Source organism: Cloeon dipterum, chromosome 1, assembly GCF_949628265.1.
Source record: "Cloeon dipterum chromosome 1, ieCloDipt1.1, whole genome shotgun sequence".
Taxonomy (NCBI): Eukaryota; Metazoa; Arthropoda; class Insecta; order Ephemeroptera; family Baetidae; genus Cloeon; species Cloeon dipterum.
The window spans coordinates 32,299,189-32,314,564 of record NC_088786.1 but is presented as its reverse complement, the minus strand read 5'-3'; the positions used below and the strand labels follow the sequence as shown (position 1 = coordinate 32,314,564).

General features: G+C 45.3%; 2 protein-coding genes across 4 annotated transcripts; one reads left to right on the top strand and one right to left on the bottom strand.

The window, feature by feature from the left end:
• Positions 1-2,265: 2,265 nt before the first annotated feature.
• On the top strand, positions 2,266-11,577 carry chico. 3 transcript variants are annotated; one of them, XM_065497400.1, is made up of 15 exons: positions 2,266-2,474; positions 4,208-4,349; positions 4,413-4,522; positions 4,629-4,831; positions 4,889-5,046; positions 5,128-5,428; positions 5,617-5,727; positions 7,006-7,316; positions 7,542-7,853; positions 7,918-8,002; positions 8,221-8,424; positions 8,533-8,636; positions 8,893-9,504; positions 9,662-10,390; positions 10,573-11,577. In XM_065497400.1, exons 2-15 carry the CDS (start codon positions 4,266-4,268, stop codon positions 11,113-11,115), a joined length of 3,867 nt encoding a protein of 1,288 aa, XP_065353472.1. In that variant the 5' UTR covers positions 2,266-2,474; positions 4,208-4,265; the 3' UTR covers positions 11,116-11,577. The 3 variants fall into 3 exon arrangements, with proteins under 3 accessions (XP_065353472.1, XP_065353475.1, XP_065353473.1); XM_065497401.1 differs by lacking the exon at positions 2,266-2,474 and adding an exon at positions 3,449-3,570; XM_065497403.1 differs by lacking the exon at positions 5,617-5,727.
• Positions 11,578-11,768: 191 nt separating this feature from the next.
• Positions 11,769-14,743, bottom strand: Karl (lipocalin/cytosolic fatty acid-binding protein Karl). Its single transcript, XM_065497410.1, has 4 exons — positions 14,683-14,743; positions 13,189-13,554; positions 12,294-12,528; positions 11,769-12,240 (listed from the first exon to the last, which is right to left on the bottom strand). The coding sequence occupies exons 2-4, from the start codon at positions 13,372-13,374 to the stop codon at positions 11,936-11,938; spliced, it is 726 nt and encodes a 241-aa protein (XP_065353482.1). The 5' UTR covers positions 13,375-13,554; positions 14,683-14,743; the 3' UTR covers positions 11,769-11,935.
• Positions 14,744-15,376: the final 633 nt, after the last annotated feature.

Here is a 15,376-nt window from a genome sequence, read left to right as displayed (position 1 = left end):
ATATAAAAACCATTTCACTAAACACGCGCTTTTTAAAAATATGGAACTGGCTGGGAGTAGCAAAAAGCATACAGATTCACTGTCACATTAAAATGCAACAACGTTAGTTGGCGCCGTTTGTTCGCCATATTTTCGCAATCTGGCTCTGTTCCTGCATTTCTCAGCTCTTCAGCGGTCGATATGTTTATTTTTTGTTGGTAAGTGTGTCGGGGATTTTGCGGAAAAAGGCCGTGCGATAGAGGTGCGCACGTGAGCGCCTGATCTGCTCTTGTTCTTATTTGCTATTCACTCTTTCGCAGGGGCTAATTGGCATTCACGGCGCGCCGTCTTGGACTCTTTAATGAGCGCCGAAATACAGTTAGCGAGCGCGATTGTAAGGCCAGCAGGAGAAATCAAAGTCAAGAGCAGTGGCATTATATACACGTATTGTCCTTTTTTTCTGTCCGATGAATGCAGACGCACTCCTCGTTTTTGTTTCAAACAATCAAATTCAAATCGCTAAACGCGACGACCACACCTTTAAAAAAAGACACGACTTCTTTTTGCTGTATTTTATTGAATAAAACAGATTTCAGGATATGCGATATTTAATAACTTTGTGATGAAGTGTTGCGCGTTGAAAGTGCATGTTTGGCTTTGATTGCGAAAAATTGATATATGCAGTAAAAAGTGTTTGAGTTGACGGAGAGTTAAGCACAAATTCAATGTATGATTTTGGAGATCTATATCGGACCTCCAAGGTCAAAAGTCACTAAAGTAAAAACATTGACCAAAATATATATTTTAATTTACTTTCTACGCTTGGAGCTGAATATTGATAGAAGGCTAGAGGGAAATGTAGGAAAGAAAAAATAAATCCCACATACGTTTTCGTTCTGCACAGCTTGCCGTTTCGGCCCCTCCATTTTTTTTAAAAAGTAATGCCTCAAGAATGATTTTTATTTAATTTGTTAGATTCCATAATATTTATTTTTTATGTTTTAACATTTTAATATTTTAAAGAGAAACGCTTTGAAATTTTTTGCTCAATACAGTGTTAAATTTTGTAGTGGTGCCGAAGTTGAAAATCATAAAAAAGTATAACTTACAAGGATTAATTTTTAAGCTGTCAATCTGACAAGCATCATTTAAAACTGGGGATATAAATTATTGATTTTATCGATTTTATAATGCTCTCTATTTAATTTTTTTCTATATCACCATCTGTCAGAATTTTATGCAACCTGCTTCACATTCTTGCTGTGCACATTGCATACGTAAGAAAACTAAAATATTGAAAAAATGTCATAACAGAGAGAGGAATTCGTTTTTGCTGGTAACGTTTTAAAACGGATACAAATATTTTTAAAATTTAACTGTTCAAAATTTAAAATAAAATATTTTACGTATTATATTTTGTATTTTTATTTCTTGTAGAGCTAATTGAGTCGTATATTTCCTAAAATCACTTTTAAAAGATTTGATTCAAAACTTTTTTCCTAACGTCTAAGAAAGACGCAGATGGAATTTTGTCGAACCACAGAAAAAAGTTTTAACAAAAAATTCCAAACTAAAAAAGGTTTTTAATTTGGCAAATCAGTCATTGATCATTTTTGAATCTCGACAGTAAAAATATCAGTGCAAGATAATTATATAATATTTTAATTGAATTGGTTTGAACCAAGAAACAAACAAGGAAAGAAGGAAAAATATATAATGACGGTGTGAGAATTAAGAGAAAATACCTAGGGTATATAAAATAAAAAAACCTTTAAATTTAAAGAAGGCTACACACAGAGGACACCAAAGGTATTAATTATTTTTAACCTTTTTAGGCTTTTTAGGTTGGAATCGTTTATTATTTTTATTTTGAGTTATAATTTTCTTTTTCTTTACTTTTGCAACAATCCGTAATAATTTGCAATGGGCAAGCATTGAAAAGAACAAAATTGAACGAAATAAATTATTGTTGCTTCAAATACTGCAATCCGGTGCTCTCTCATTGACCGACACGAACCGGTACACGAATCGCGGTGAATGAATACAATTTTTGAATATTGCGCGCACGATCCGGCGGAAGGAGCACGTCGGCCGGTTCCGGTCTGCTCTGCGGTCGTGACGCTCGAGCGCCTCGAGCTGTTTGGCGAGGCGCCTGCGTCGTTCACCTGCGGGCGGAACCAGGCAGAATGTTGGCGGCGCGGAGCATACGGGCCACGATGGCCGCGGCGCGCATCAGCCGCACGAGGCAGAGGGCGTGGCGGGTGCGATTGATCTGAGCGTTTGCAGCGCTGTCTTACTGCAGTGGTAGATGCCGCCGCTGAACTGAAGGCGACAATGTTGCTGCTCTTGTGTGTGCACACGCACTGACACACACAATTCGAGCCGATTGCACGCGTGTTTGGTCGGCAGGCGGCCGACGGCGATGTGTTGGCGAGTGCCTCGGCGCAGCGGGAGAAGCGACTAGTCTGCCGACGGCGACGCAGCGCGATGTGAAGGTGCGACACACTCCGACCCACTAACCAGCCCCCAGCTTAGTGCGTAGTTTCGCTTTTCGGCTCATTCGGCCGTCGGTACGCCGCGTCGGCCGTCCCGTCGTGAAGCATCGTCAGTCTGGCTAGTGATAGCACGTCGTAGAACTCATTTCGGTGCCATTTCGGCGCGTCAAGCGGCCGAGAGAGCGGCGTGTTGTTAGTTGCGCGTGTTTGTTTTGCCGCTGTGTGGCCTTCGGAGGCCGAGTGCGGACACCGACCCCAACCGGTCGCGTTGGTCGGCTCGAATCCGGGCGGAGGACCGAACGAGGGGGACCGTCCCTCTCGTGGGGCTCGGCTGGCCCAACATCACGCCTCCACCAGTGGGTGGTTCCCGCGGGGGTGGCAGTCTCGGGGGCGGTACCCGGTCCCGTCTGTTTGGTCTCCTACTCAACCCTTTCGGCCCAAAATCACGCGTTCCGCGGCGGCTAATGTGCATTTCGGTGCCCCAATTCGGCAATCTCGCTCCTGCCGTGTTTATTTTGCACCTTCGAAACTTGCCACCGCAGTGCAAAGGGCAGGCACGTGTCTTGGTTTCGGTCACCCGTCCCATCGACTCCCGTCCTCACACCCCACTCGGGCGGGAACTTAGCCCTTTTCGGCCGATCCGACCCCTTGCGATCGGGTTTTCATCACTTTAGCCCGCGAATGACACGCAGTCGGCTTACTACGCATGAAATGCGCGAATGTTTTGGTGCTCGGATGAAGGAGGAAGGGAAGGGAGCCTCTCTCTCTCTCTGACACACACACACACTCACATACACACACTACGACTGTCTCTCTCGCTCATTCATTCATCATTTATGAATCGTTGTTTAGTGCGAGTGAGTAAAGTGCCTGGCGTCCATCCGTTCGTGTCGCGGAAAGAGCTTTTTTGCCGATCTCCAACCTAGCTAATTTTTCACCGCATCCGTGGCTTTTCCTCTCGCCCACGCTGCTTTCTGTCAGTGTGTGCGTTTTGCGGCTCCAGAATAGACGTGTGACCTTTCTCCGGCGCTTCCTGCCTCCGCAAATGCGTCACCAGACTTACACAAGATGATTCGGAACGCGCAAAAAGAAAAACGTAATTGAATCAGGGGATGAATAGGCCAAGTGAGCTTTCAGACTCACAATCAGGCTATTTCGGGACGCTCTTCAACCTGCAGCAAAGTTACGCGCAGTTTTCTGATGTGGCTTCAATTCATGCCTTTTAGGGTCTTTCCAGGTTTTCATATTCGTGATCGACGGAGAACAAAGTATTGATTTTTTGCGCAACTTACATTAAATTCGTGGTTTAATTTTGAGACTAAAATTAAATTCTTGCTCGGTAATTAGAACTGTCGTTTTTGGGAATTTTCCTATTAAATGTGCCAAATTGTGTTGTCTGCAACTTGCTGCGCACTACCCTTGGCAATGTGCGTGTCAGTGACGTGGATAAATTGCAGGACTCTTTCTGCGCATATTTTGCCACGATCGTGTTTCAGCGATACGCAGGAAAATCACAACACCCAAATGGTGTCGTCTACGATATTGAAATCGAATCTATTTCAATTAACATTTACAATGAGGGGTGAAATGTAAGATACTGGCGTGAAAAAACTTTTACGTTCATCTCAGTTGTTGTCAATTCGCATGTTTCTGTTTAACCTGTTTTTGTCAACGTTCCACCAAAGTGCTCTTCACACTCTTTAGATTCCTCAAGCATAAAACTTTGATTTCAGGGAGGCAAAAAAGCGGTGTGAGTTGTCGCGCGCGCAAGTGACCCTCTGTTGAAAAAAAATGGCAGCCCGTGTGGAGGACGCGAGTCCTTCCTCCTCCACCACCGACGACATTGTTCGTATTGGCTACCTCAAAAAACTAAAGGTAACAAGTTTCGCGTTGAGGTGCAATCAAAATGCTCAACCTGCCCTTTCTCTCTTGTTAAAGACTATGAAGAAGAAATACTTTTTGCTTCGAAAAGAGAGTGCCAAATTTCCAGCCAGGCTGGAGTACTACGACTCTGAAAAGAAGTTCAAGGCCGGAGCATTGCCCAAAAGGTTAGGAATAATTTAATTAATTTAAAACGTTAAATCGTAAGTGACTGATGCTCATTTTTGCTTATTATGAAATTACTTGAAGTATCTTAAATCGTAATCATTGCAGAAGCATAACTTTGAAAAAGTGCTTCAACATCAACAAGCGATCGGACACTAGGGTGAAACATTGCCTGGCATTGTACACCAAGGACGACAGTTTTTGCATCGTCCTTGATACAGCCGAAGAGGCTGACGATTGGCTCAACAAGCTCTTGGAACTGCAGAATGGTGGCTCCGCTGTTCCTGGGGTCGTGCCCAAACCCACCTTTGGTTTGTGCCGCGCTTATATCTAGCTGCGTGCTATGGCTAAACTTTTTTCGTGCACAGAGTTTGTGTGGGAAGTCAAAATGCAGGAGAAAGGGCTCGGCGCCAATTACGAAATTCTAGGGCCATACCGCGTGTGCCTCACGGCAAAGTCTCTCAGTCTACTCAAAATGAATTGCAAGGATGGAGCTGAAGAGGAGCGGAATTTTTACGATTTCCCTGTAAGTACCTTCTAATTTTTTTTCTCCCCGTGCCGGTCGTGACGAGCTCCGTGAAGTACTTAGTCGAATGTTACGTTTCAGCTGGGTAGTATAAGACGGTGTGGGGCTAGTGAACGATTTTTCTACATGGAAGTGGGCCGCATGAGCGTCACCGGCGCCGGCGAACTTTGGATGGTGACCGAGGACAACCACATTGCCCAGCACATGCATAGCGCCATCATAGGTGCCATGAGCAAGGGAAACAAGACCCTGGGCGCCACGCCTCCTAGTGCCGAACCCGAGCAGGACTCGCTGGGCCCTAGGCCCCGAAACAGATCGAGTTCGGCCACCGAATCCTCCAAGCCCATCCTCGTGCAGCAGAGGAGGATAATCCACGCCAACGGTATGTTCAGACTCATCTCTTTTATTTCCCCAGCTCTGTGTATATATATTTATCTGCGTATTTTCCGGACCTCTGAGCCAAATCTTTTTTCTTGCACCAATTGATTCTCTTGAATATGTGGAAAGATGCAAAGGCATCTGCTCCCTGGTGACGGTTTGTAAATATCGTTTTCCGTCTGTGTGCAACAGACTCGGTGACCTCGCTGGGCTACCTGGGAGCAGCCACACCCAGCACCAACTCTACTTCCTTGCTCTCTTCTTCACACACTGCCAGCCCAGCTACCACAGACACAAATATTGGTAAGGACCTTTGCTCCTGCTAATGTGTCGCATGGAACGATTTTTACCCGTTTCGATGCTAAAATGCACCCTGCACTGAATATCCAACCGCACCCATTCGGCTCGTGACAAATATTGTGGAACAGCTATTTATTTTTTTCATTATTATTATTTAGTATTTTTCCACAACACTACTACTTGAACTCAGCTTATGCGCAGAACTAATTGCGCTCTTTTGGTGTACATATTTATTTTGCCGACAGCATTGCGTAACTATCGAATATCCATATCAAAATTGTTATCTAACCTCTGTAAATAATTTCACATTTCCGCCTTTCAAATCGAAAGCTTAAACTTTGATCACAAGGAAACCCTGGGTACGTTCCGCTCGAACATGACGTTTTTTCTTCAATTGCGTTCAATTTTATGGAACACCAGTCCAAAGTTTTCAATCTAGCGTTTTTTTAGTTACAGACTGAACTAATGTTTTAGGAAAAACTTCGCAATCAATTTCAATATACAATTTTGCTCAATGGCGATGATTTTTTTTATATGGACTCCCCCTTATGAGACGAATCGATTGATAGATCATGTTTGACTTTCTCAGATTTTTGCCTTTTAGGTGACTTTTTTAGGGATTTTTTTTTAATTTTACTAATAATCGGAACATATACTTCAATTAAGTAAAATTTGCTATGTATTGATATATTTAATTTTTAATATTTAAATACCTAATATAAATTAAATTTTTCTTGAGTTAATAGGAGGCTAAAAGTCATTTGGTCTCAAAAAATCGTTGGAATCTAAGATTTTTTCAGATATTGAAAAAATTAATATCGATCAATTCGTAAAAAAGTGCATTCCAAGTTTTTATGATTTGATTAAAAATGGTCCCTTATTTTCATAAATTTATCAGGGGAATATCCTAACGCGCGAAACCATGTCCGGTTTCCTGACTCAAAATTGATGCTAGATTGGAAATTTTTATTAATCATTTTTTTCTTATTAACATAAAAGTCTGCATCTTTTAGGCTAAAAATTTGCATGCTAGAGCGGAACGTACCCAAGGATCCCTTGCCAATAGAACTAAATCATGTCAAGCTTATTCCTTTGCTGCTTGGTTATTTTCGTTTTTGATTATTTCGCTCGACATTCAAAAATTCCTCACGAGTCGAAGCATCTCAATTGGCACGTGATGTGACCTATCAGTAGCAATCTAGTCTTTTTCTACCGCAACTCATCTCTCCTTGGTGTCTTATTTGAGTTAACGAAACGCTAAATACGCCGAATTTTCCTCAGGTACAGAAACGAGCGGAAGTCGCGAGCGGTGCGACTCTCTGCCATGCGCGCCGCGCACACGCACTACCAGCGAAAGTTATGTTCCTGCCTCCAGTGCCCCGCACCACCACACGCGTGTGCTTGGACACGTCATGTCCGGCCAGCGGCCAGCCTCGATGTACGCCAAGCCTTCTCCCCCCATCGACTGCTCCCCCGTCAGCCCCACTTCTGCCGAACACTCGACCGACCGCTCGGACAGTGCCGGCAGCTCGTTGTCCATCGATGAAATCGACGGCAGCATCCCCTGGCCAGCTGACCACTCGCGCCAACATGTGAGTGGTTTGCGTTGGGACATGCTTTTGTCCAGACTGCAAATTTTTATCAGCTGGACAGTGATGTGTGTAGCCGGCACTCACTATTGTCCGAATTATAAAGGACTCTAGGCGGTCCTTTGAGTAACTTACAGAGAAGTAATGTTTTTTTTCAAATATTATAAATAATTATTTCAATTTGAGAAATTGATTTAAATGCTAAATGAAACGTTTTCGGCATTGCAGGGGCGCAGTAGTTTTAGTGATAGCGCGGGTGGATTTACGCCGCCCTCGTCCCGTTACTCGGCCCTGGATAACGGCCGGTACAAGAGCCTACTCTCGCCAGACGAGTCGTCTGTGGCGTGTCCGATCGCGGAGGAGAGCCTCACCGACTACATGCCGTGGAGTCCGCACGAGGAGGAACTGCAGGAGTACGTGCCGATGGAGCGCCAGACCAGACTCAACCTGCCCTTGGTCTCCTCCATGAACAACAACAACAATAATAACAATAACAACAACAAATATGATACTTCCAAGACTGCCGGTTCTCCTTCAGAGGTTGTTTCAACATTTTGGCTTCTTTTTTGGTGCTTACTTTGCTCTTGTTCTTGTTTCTCGTCAGGGCTGCTACATGGACATGAGCATCAACAGTCCGAGCAGCTCGTCTCCATTGGAAACCACTGGTGGCTACATGGTCATGAGTCCAGGTAAGAATTATGGTTTTTGTTTTATGGATGCATGTCGTTTCCATTACAGGATAAAAATTAAAACGAATCATTTTTTAATAGGTAATATTTATGGGACAAAGTAAAGCGGTTGTAAAAATATTATTATTTTATATTTTCAAATAAAGGATTGTTACTATGGGCCTGTAAGCATGTGATTTCATGGCACCCTGGAAAAGCTAAGAGTTTGCGTTTGCTAGGGGCGGACATAACTCCTCAGGCGCCACAAGCCTCCTCTTTTTCCCTCGGCATGTACGTGTCTTCGGGCGCTGGCAGCATCTCCTCGGCCAACCACAGTCGCGCGTCCAGCATGGCTGAGGACACGCCCCTAGGCTATGTGCCCATGCTTCCCATGTCCCTGCAGCACCGCCAAGAGTCTTACGTGGACCTCGACCACAGCAAAGGTTTGTTGCTCAGCAGCCGGTATTTTGCTTCATTGTGGCTTCTTTCAGTTCTTTGGGCTTTAGTGCAAGGCAATCTGCTGTTGTCTTGATGAATTTTTGCTCTTTCAGGCTCAATCGGAGGAAGCAGCTGCTCGTTGACGTCAGGAACTCACTCAATGACTAACACTGGAGATTTCAGCCATCCTTACTCATCAGAGTTTCACCTTGAAAAGGTATAGATCGATTTTTTTGGGTTTTGGGAACTTCAGATTAACAAATTTACTTTGTTACACCAAATGAGCGCAATGTAATAATAAATTTAAAGAGAGCACAGCTTTTTTATGTTCAGAATTTTCATAATCCTAAGATATTATCGGCAAGAAAATTGCCAGGGTAAGAGTTAAGAATTTAAAATTTTTTATTCAAATGGAGGCCACACCCTTAATGAGATTTGACAAACTCACTAAATGGTATGTCTTTGCTTGTTAGGTGAGTTCTTACTTTGTGCCCTCTGAGGATGAGGAGGACCACACCTCCGTGTCCCTGCAGCCCAGCCTAGAAGCATCTCAGCTGCGGCCGACGCGTGCCTACTCGCTTGGCTCACGGCCAGAGGTGACGCGTTCGGCGGCCACGGCCATTCCTCGGACTGAAACGCGGCCGGTGAGTGCGAAGACCCAGACTCACCGGAGCCCTTCGCGCAACAGAAAGAACACCGCCCCGCCCTACTTGTCCAGCTCGTGGTCCGGCTCGGGTTGCGTGGTGCCCACAAGTAGCGTGCCTCGGCGTCTTCAGACAATCCAGCAGCAGACGCAGCAGCAACAGCAGCAGCTGCGCCGCCACGACGACGACGACAATTTCAGCATGCTGGACTTTTCCAAGAGCGACACCGCGGAGGACTCTTACGTGGAGATGCGCGTCGACGGCAAACGCAGTCAGCCCATCAATATCGGTGGGCAGACCAAGTCCTCTACCAGTCCGGTCTGGCTGTCGGGATTTTTGTCCCGAAAACTATCGAGCAGCACACCGCCCAAGGCTGTGGTGGCGCCAGAGCCATCCACTTCTTCATCGCCATTCTCATCGCTAAGGAAAAGGGCGAAAAAGGTATCGTCTGTCATGAAACTTTTCACTAAGCCCGTTGTTATGATCCATGAATGGCTCACTGTAAGACTAGCTTTAATCAAAGATCTGAATCTTCAAAAGAGTTAAGATAGTTTAATTTGAAGTTGATTCAAAATACTGAACAAATTTTGATTTCTAGGCAAAAAGGCAATCAGAGGCAACGACACCGGTGGGCGTGTTTTTGTTCAGCCCGTCGACGCCGTCCAAGACTTTGGTGCCTGAGGAGCAGTTTGCCAAGCTGAACATTGAGGAGCCTTCTGTGATAGAGCGACGCGTAGGCACCGTGCAGCGGCCGCCGGTCGAGCAGCTGCGGCCACGCAACTCTGCCTCCGAGTCGGACTACGTGCCGATGCAGCCAGCGTCGAAACGTGATGAGGTGGTGCTGCCTCGCAAGGCGCAGTCCGAATCGGTGCTGACCAAGGACGACAACTACGGCGAGGGCAACTACGCCCTGATGACGGCCAAACCCAAGGCGAAACCTCCAGCGGCGGCAGCCGAGCCCAAGCCCTCGCCGCTGGCCGCCAAGGCCCCCCTCGCCGCGGCTGAAGACTACGCCCTGATGGAGATGTCGCCAGCGGGCCAGCTGGAGCCGTCGTCTGTGCTCAAACCCGTGCCATCGGCGCTGGAAATCATGCAGGCCATGCCATCTCTCGGGCCGTCCGAACTCGACACGGACTACGCTCTGATGATGCCAGGTGATGGCACAAACAGTCCTGTTCTATTTGAGCCCTCAACGCCCAACCACTACCACCACCGCACTGAGGAGCATTCGAGAACGCCCTTGGAGACTCTGAGGCTGAGGGACGTAAAGGACGCCGCCAAATCTCCTGATCCAACTGTCAAGAGACTTTCTTCGGAGCCTGTTAAAGTAAGTAGTGATTTGAGTCTTAGATAGAAATTGTTCATTGCGCATTTTCTTCTGATTTAATGAAAGCCCACATGCGTCTGATGGGGAAAAAAGATTTTATAATTTTCTTGAAAATTATATTATGGAAAAATGCATGAAAATGGTCAAGAATAAAGAGTAATTGGTGTTGATCGTTTTTGCAGAAGGGAGAGACGTTGAGCGTCCACCCTGTGACGACCCTTAGCAGGCCTGACGACGGCGACTATGCGGTGCTGTCAAAGGACGACTACGTGGTGATGACGCCGGCTATCAAGCCGCCCATGCTTCTCACCACAGACGTGTCCCTGCACCTAAACAACCCGCCGAGCACCCTGACGGCGCACAGCCCCGTGGTGGCCAAGGAGTTGCTCGAGACGAGTAAGGGGGCTGCCACGTCGCCGCGGCCGCTGAAGCCACCGGGCAAACAGCCCGAGCTCAACTACGCATCCCTTGAGTCTCAGGAGAGTGCCGAGGAGCAGCCGCCCTTCCTCAGAAACCTCTCGTCGGACAGCTCGGGCGAGTCGGACGCTACCACCGTCTGCTCGGCGGGCTCGTCGTCGGCCGCCACGGTGCTGACGTCCTCGGCCACCGTGACGCCCACGCAGTACGCGCAGATCGACTTCGAACGCACCCAGCAGCAGCAGCAGCAGTGCAAGAAAAAGCAGCCACAGCAGCACGCAGCTGCCAAGAAGAGCAAAGTGCAATAACGAGCAGCTCTCTACTAAGTCACTTTTACACGCTACTTCTGTCTTTTTTTAGTTTTCGTCTCCTCAGTCGTTTCGGACGCTTGCGCAGTATTCCAGCTGCTTTTTACACTCCGTTCGTTCGTTTTACCTGTTGATTACGTGCGTTACTCTTTATCTATTTGTCTCTCTATCTGTCCGTCTGTGCATCCCGCGCTTTTATGCAGGCTTAGAAATCACGCAGTTTTTCCTCCGCTCGGAACGAAAATTCGAAACGCACGCGTCCTCATTGCTTGCCTTGGCAGACGTAGGATAATACCACTAGCAACGGCAGCTGAAGTTGAGCTCTTTCTCACGGCCAATGAGGACGCGTCTGAAGCCAGAGTCGGAGCAGCCCGCGGAGAAGTCCCTTCGTGTACTCTAAATTGAATGTTTCTCGCGCTCGAAACTTTTTTGTAACAAACCTCATTCCGAGGTAACTTTGTTTCCTTGCCCTTTCCCTTTACCCTCTGTTTTTTGTCCTCCTTCCTCATCCCTTTCGCCTCCCCCCCCCAAAAAAAGACATTTATACACAAACTTACACGGAGGACGCGTTCTCTCGTCGCTGTTTTTTCTTTCTCTTTTTTTTTGTAAATATGTATAAGAGTAAATAATATTGATGAATCACACTTGTTAAATTGTGTGAGATGATGATGCGATATATTTCAAATAAAACATCATGAAACTGTACACAAGTAACTTAAAAAAAGATGCTCACTAAAAATGGCCCGCGCAAGCCGAAAAATGAGACTGTCCGGTCAATTTATGGCATGCATTTCGACGTTTGCGCAGGCCAAGCGTTTCTTTAAAACCGCTTCCTTCCCGTTATTCTGTACAAATTGTGCCCAAACACTAGGCCTCCACCGGCCGTCGCCTCTTTGGGGCTGCAGTCCTCCTGCTCTACAGGAAACACAAACTCTAAGGGTACGTCGTATCTGACCAGCTTGTCCCTGAGGTAGGACAGCACCGCCGGTCCCAGCGGCTCCGGACTCCTGGACATGATGATGGAGGAGAGGTAACGCGGTGTCTGCTTCTTCTCGGCGCAGTGCAGCAGCAGCAACCACTCCTTGTAGTCCGTGTCCAGCACGTAGGTGTTGTACACACCCTCATCTGAATTAATAAAATTTAAAATGCGTCCTGGAAGGGAATTATGCTCGACATACATGGCTGTTCCGCGTGTTCCCAGTGGGCAGGATGGTTTAGGTCGGGAATGACCCACGTCATGTTGCCTGTGATTACGTCGTCGTCAGGGTCGTCGATGTAACCGTAGCGGAAGGTCATGGTGATAAGTATTCCTGCCGCGGTCGAATCGACGTTCATTTCGCCGCGCATGCACCGGTACGCCAGAGCTTCCTCAGAGCTCGCGAAGTATTGTTGGAAAACCCACGAGCCCTCAATCTAGAAAAGAGTTCTCGAATTGTAATCATAATATAAAAATATATATAAAATTGTACAATTTTGAACAATCGGTCCTAAACTCACATTTTTTAAAACATTTTAATGAAATGAATTTTATCAAATGGCTCACAATAAGTTTTAAAAGGATTTCCTTAAGATGGACAAGCTTTAAGAAAAAAAGGATTCGACGTGTTTGTTTTTGGCGAATTTTGTTAAAATCTCTTGCAACAAGTTCAGAAATAATTATTCATCCTAGGGGAAAAATTTAGTTTCGTCCGAGTTTGCGAGTTATGGAACCAAGAAGGCTAACACGGGAAATAATTTAAAATCGAATTTTGAAGCTAGTTTTCATTCCATTGTGAGGTCCGAAATATTTCCACCACTGTACGACATGGCTCACATTAGGACAGGTTACAAAAGAATTCACTGGTTGCTACCAAAACGGGGATGGCGTGAAATATCTATTACAAATTTTTAAAGTGCTTTACAATAATTGTAAAGTTGTTAAGCAATAGGCACTCTCTAAATCTGTTAGAACCGCGCAATATATCATTAAAATGAAATTTCTTCTTCTAATATTGTCCTGCCTCACACCCAGCTGAAATATTTCGTGGAAAAATTGATTTCTCAAATTGTTGAAACAGAAAAACAGTGTAGTACTTGCGAGAGGTCAAAGTGCCGCATTGGCTTGACCTTGGGGCAGAGCGTTTCGTCGACCAAGCTGGGCTTTCGCGCGTTGGTCATGCTGCTGGCCGCTCCAGCCGGGACGGCGGCCCCGACGGCCAAAGCGGCCACCGTCACAAGCAGGTGCCACATGCTTCTTGTCGCGACTGATGCAAACTGCATGTCGCCGCCGGCCGCAGAGCACGTACTTTGCTGTGTGAGAGAGCAGCGAGAATTGTAGAGATAAAGATCCACCCACTGCGAAGGGCTGCGTCGGTTGCATACAAATTTCCTGCTGCTGCTCTTATCGCCGTCTTTCAGCCGCGCCGTCCGCCTAGTAGCAGCAGAACAGATTGAGCCTCTCTAGAATTGCCAATCGGAGTTAATTGAGTAACAATAAAATGCTTGTATACGGGCAGGTTAAGAGGGGAGAGACGTAATTAAAGGGATGTGTTATGTGACCTGTAGAGCAGGCAAGATGCACAAGTTGCAGCATTCACTTTTTAAGGTTGTTTTTTTTTGCCTTGGTAAAGCTCAAAAGGAAACCCCGAATACCTTCCGAAATTCATCAGACCTGTTGACTTTCATGAAATTTGAAGGAAATGAGCCATGAAAAGTTTATATCTAGCACCAAATATGTGCTGACAATGAGCTTAGGGTTATGAATTTTCCACACCCGGGTTTTTCTGTTTTAACCAGGTTAAAAAACCCCTAATAAACCCACTATTTTACCCAAGCTCCAATATTTTCAGTGTCAAAAATAAAAAATTGCCTTTTTTAACGCTAAAAAATTAATGCTGCGCATTTTTGCGCATTGAAAAATTGGCAAGCCCTGGGGTATGGGGAATAAATTTCTTTGTTTCTTAAAAAATGCAGTAAATAGCAAAACTGAAAAAACCCAGGAAACCCCCAAGAAAACATATTACCCCCCAATAACCCAGGTGGGGGCAAAATGTAAAAAAACTGGGTTTTTCGGAACCATGGCTCAGCTCTGAACGCAAATCTACCATGATATTTTTTTAAATTGCTACATTTTGTCCAATAATTATTGTGAAATTTGGTATGTGGACTATCTTTGACGAGACGAATCGATGAATGATCTGAAATATTCTCTTTAAAGGCAGTGAGAAATTAAAATAACAATTTTTTAAGAATTTTCAAACATTTCCTGTCATTTTAATCGCGATTGGCTTTAAACCATTTTTATTTTCTCCACATAAAATGAAGTTTATTTTACGTTAAGCAGGTTGGAATCTGAAACCGCAGTGGAGGTACCCGTAATTTTAAATGAACGGCGGTGGCTAATAACGCACTCTTGTCTAATGGTTATCCTAATTGGCGATAAAATTGCACATATAGACAACTGTTATATAAAATTGAGGAGCTCTTGTAATTACAATTGCAAGGCAATTTTAAAAAGATCATGAAACTGCTAACTTTGGAGAATTTGTCAGCAAGACTCGCTATAAAAAATGTAAAAAATGCACCCACCTTATTTGGAGAACATATGCATCTCCGTGAACGCTTGTACCTAATACTAACTCAACCGGGTTTTAGGACGGCAGGCTACATCATACATACCGCTTGGCATGAGATACTTCAAATATCTCAAATAGCATTAATTTATTTTTCATGTAAGAACGAAATTCTTGCATTTCAAGAACTTAAAATGCCAAAAGACTTTAAAAAATAAATAAAATCCCGTCAAGCAAGAAATTATCAAATTTAAAGATCCAAACGGAGGCTAGATCCATTCCATCTAAATTGAAGTCACGCTGACATTGATATCCAAATTTATTGTCTGTCTTTCACTTCTTCTCCGATTTTCCTTTGGGACAAAAACTCGTTTTTTTGTGTCAAAATACCGCATAATTTGCGTGCGTGTGCCAAGACATTTATGGATTTGCAGTGGAATGCTGGCGAGTGAAGTTTTGTGGCGTCCCCACCTAGATTCGCCTTCCTTTTACCGTGATCTTGAGGTGACACGCTGTCCCTCGGGGGCCGAAGAAGACCTTCAGATCGAACGGGCAGGGTCAATCGACCGCTCTCACGCGAATCCACTTTTTTATTGTGTAACATTTTGTCTCTCTCCAAACAACCGCATCGCGCGTCCGCACGCCACCGGTGTAATCAGCCTCTAAAAATATAGTTTTGGTCACACGAAACAACAAGTTTGTCATCAACA

Excerpts from the sequence above, each read along its gene's own strand:
- chico (XM_065497400.1), top strand. The coding sequence starts at position 4,266 with ATGGCAGCCCGTGTGGAGGACGCGAGTCCTTCCTCCTCCACCACCGAC. Across the intron at positions 4,523-4,628 it reads GCCGGAGCATTGCCCAAAAG|AAGCATAACTTTGAAAAAGT; the intron begins GTTAGGAATAAT and ends TAATCATTGCAG. Across the intron at positions 8,003-8,220 it reads CTACATGGTCATGAGTCCAG|GGGCGGACATAACTCCTCAG; the intron begins GTAAGAATTATG and ends TGCGTTTGCTAG.
- Karl (XM_065497410.1), bottom strand. The coding sequence starts at position 13,374 with ATGCAGTTTGCATCAGTCGCGACAAGAAGCATGTGGCACCTGCTTGTG. Across the intron at positions 12,529-13,188 it reads GGCACTTTGACCTCTCGCAA|ATTGAGGGCTCGTGGGTTTT; the intron begins GTACTACACTGT and ends ACTCTTTTCTAG. Across the intron at positions 12,241-12,293 it reads GGAACACGCGGAACAGCCAT|ATGAGGGTGTGTACAACACC; the intron begins GTATGTCGAGCA and ends TTATTAATTCAG.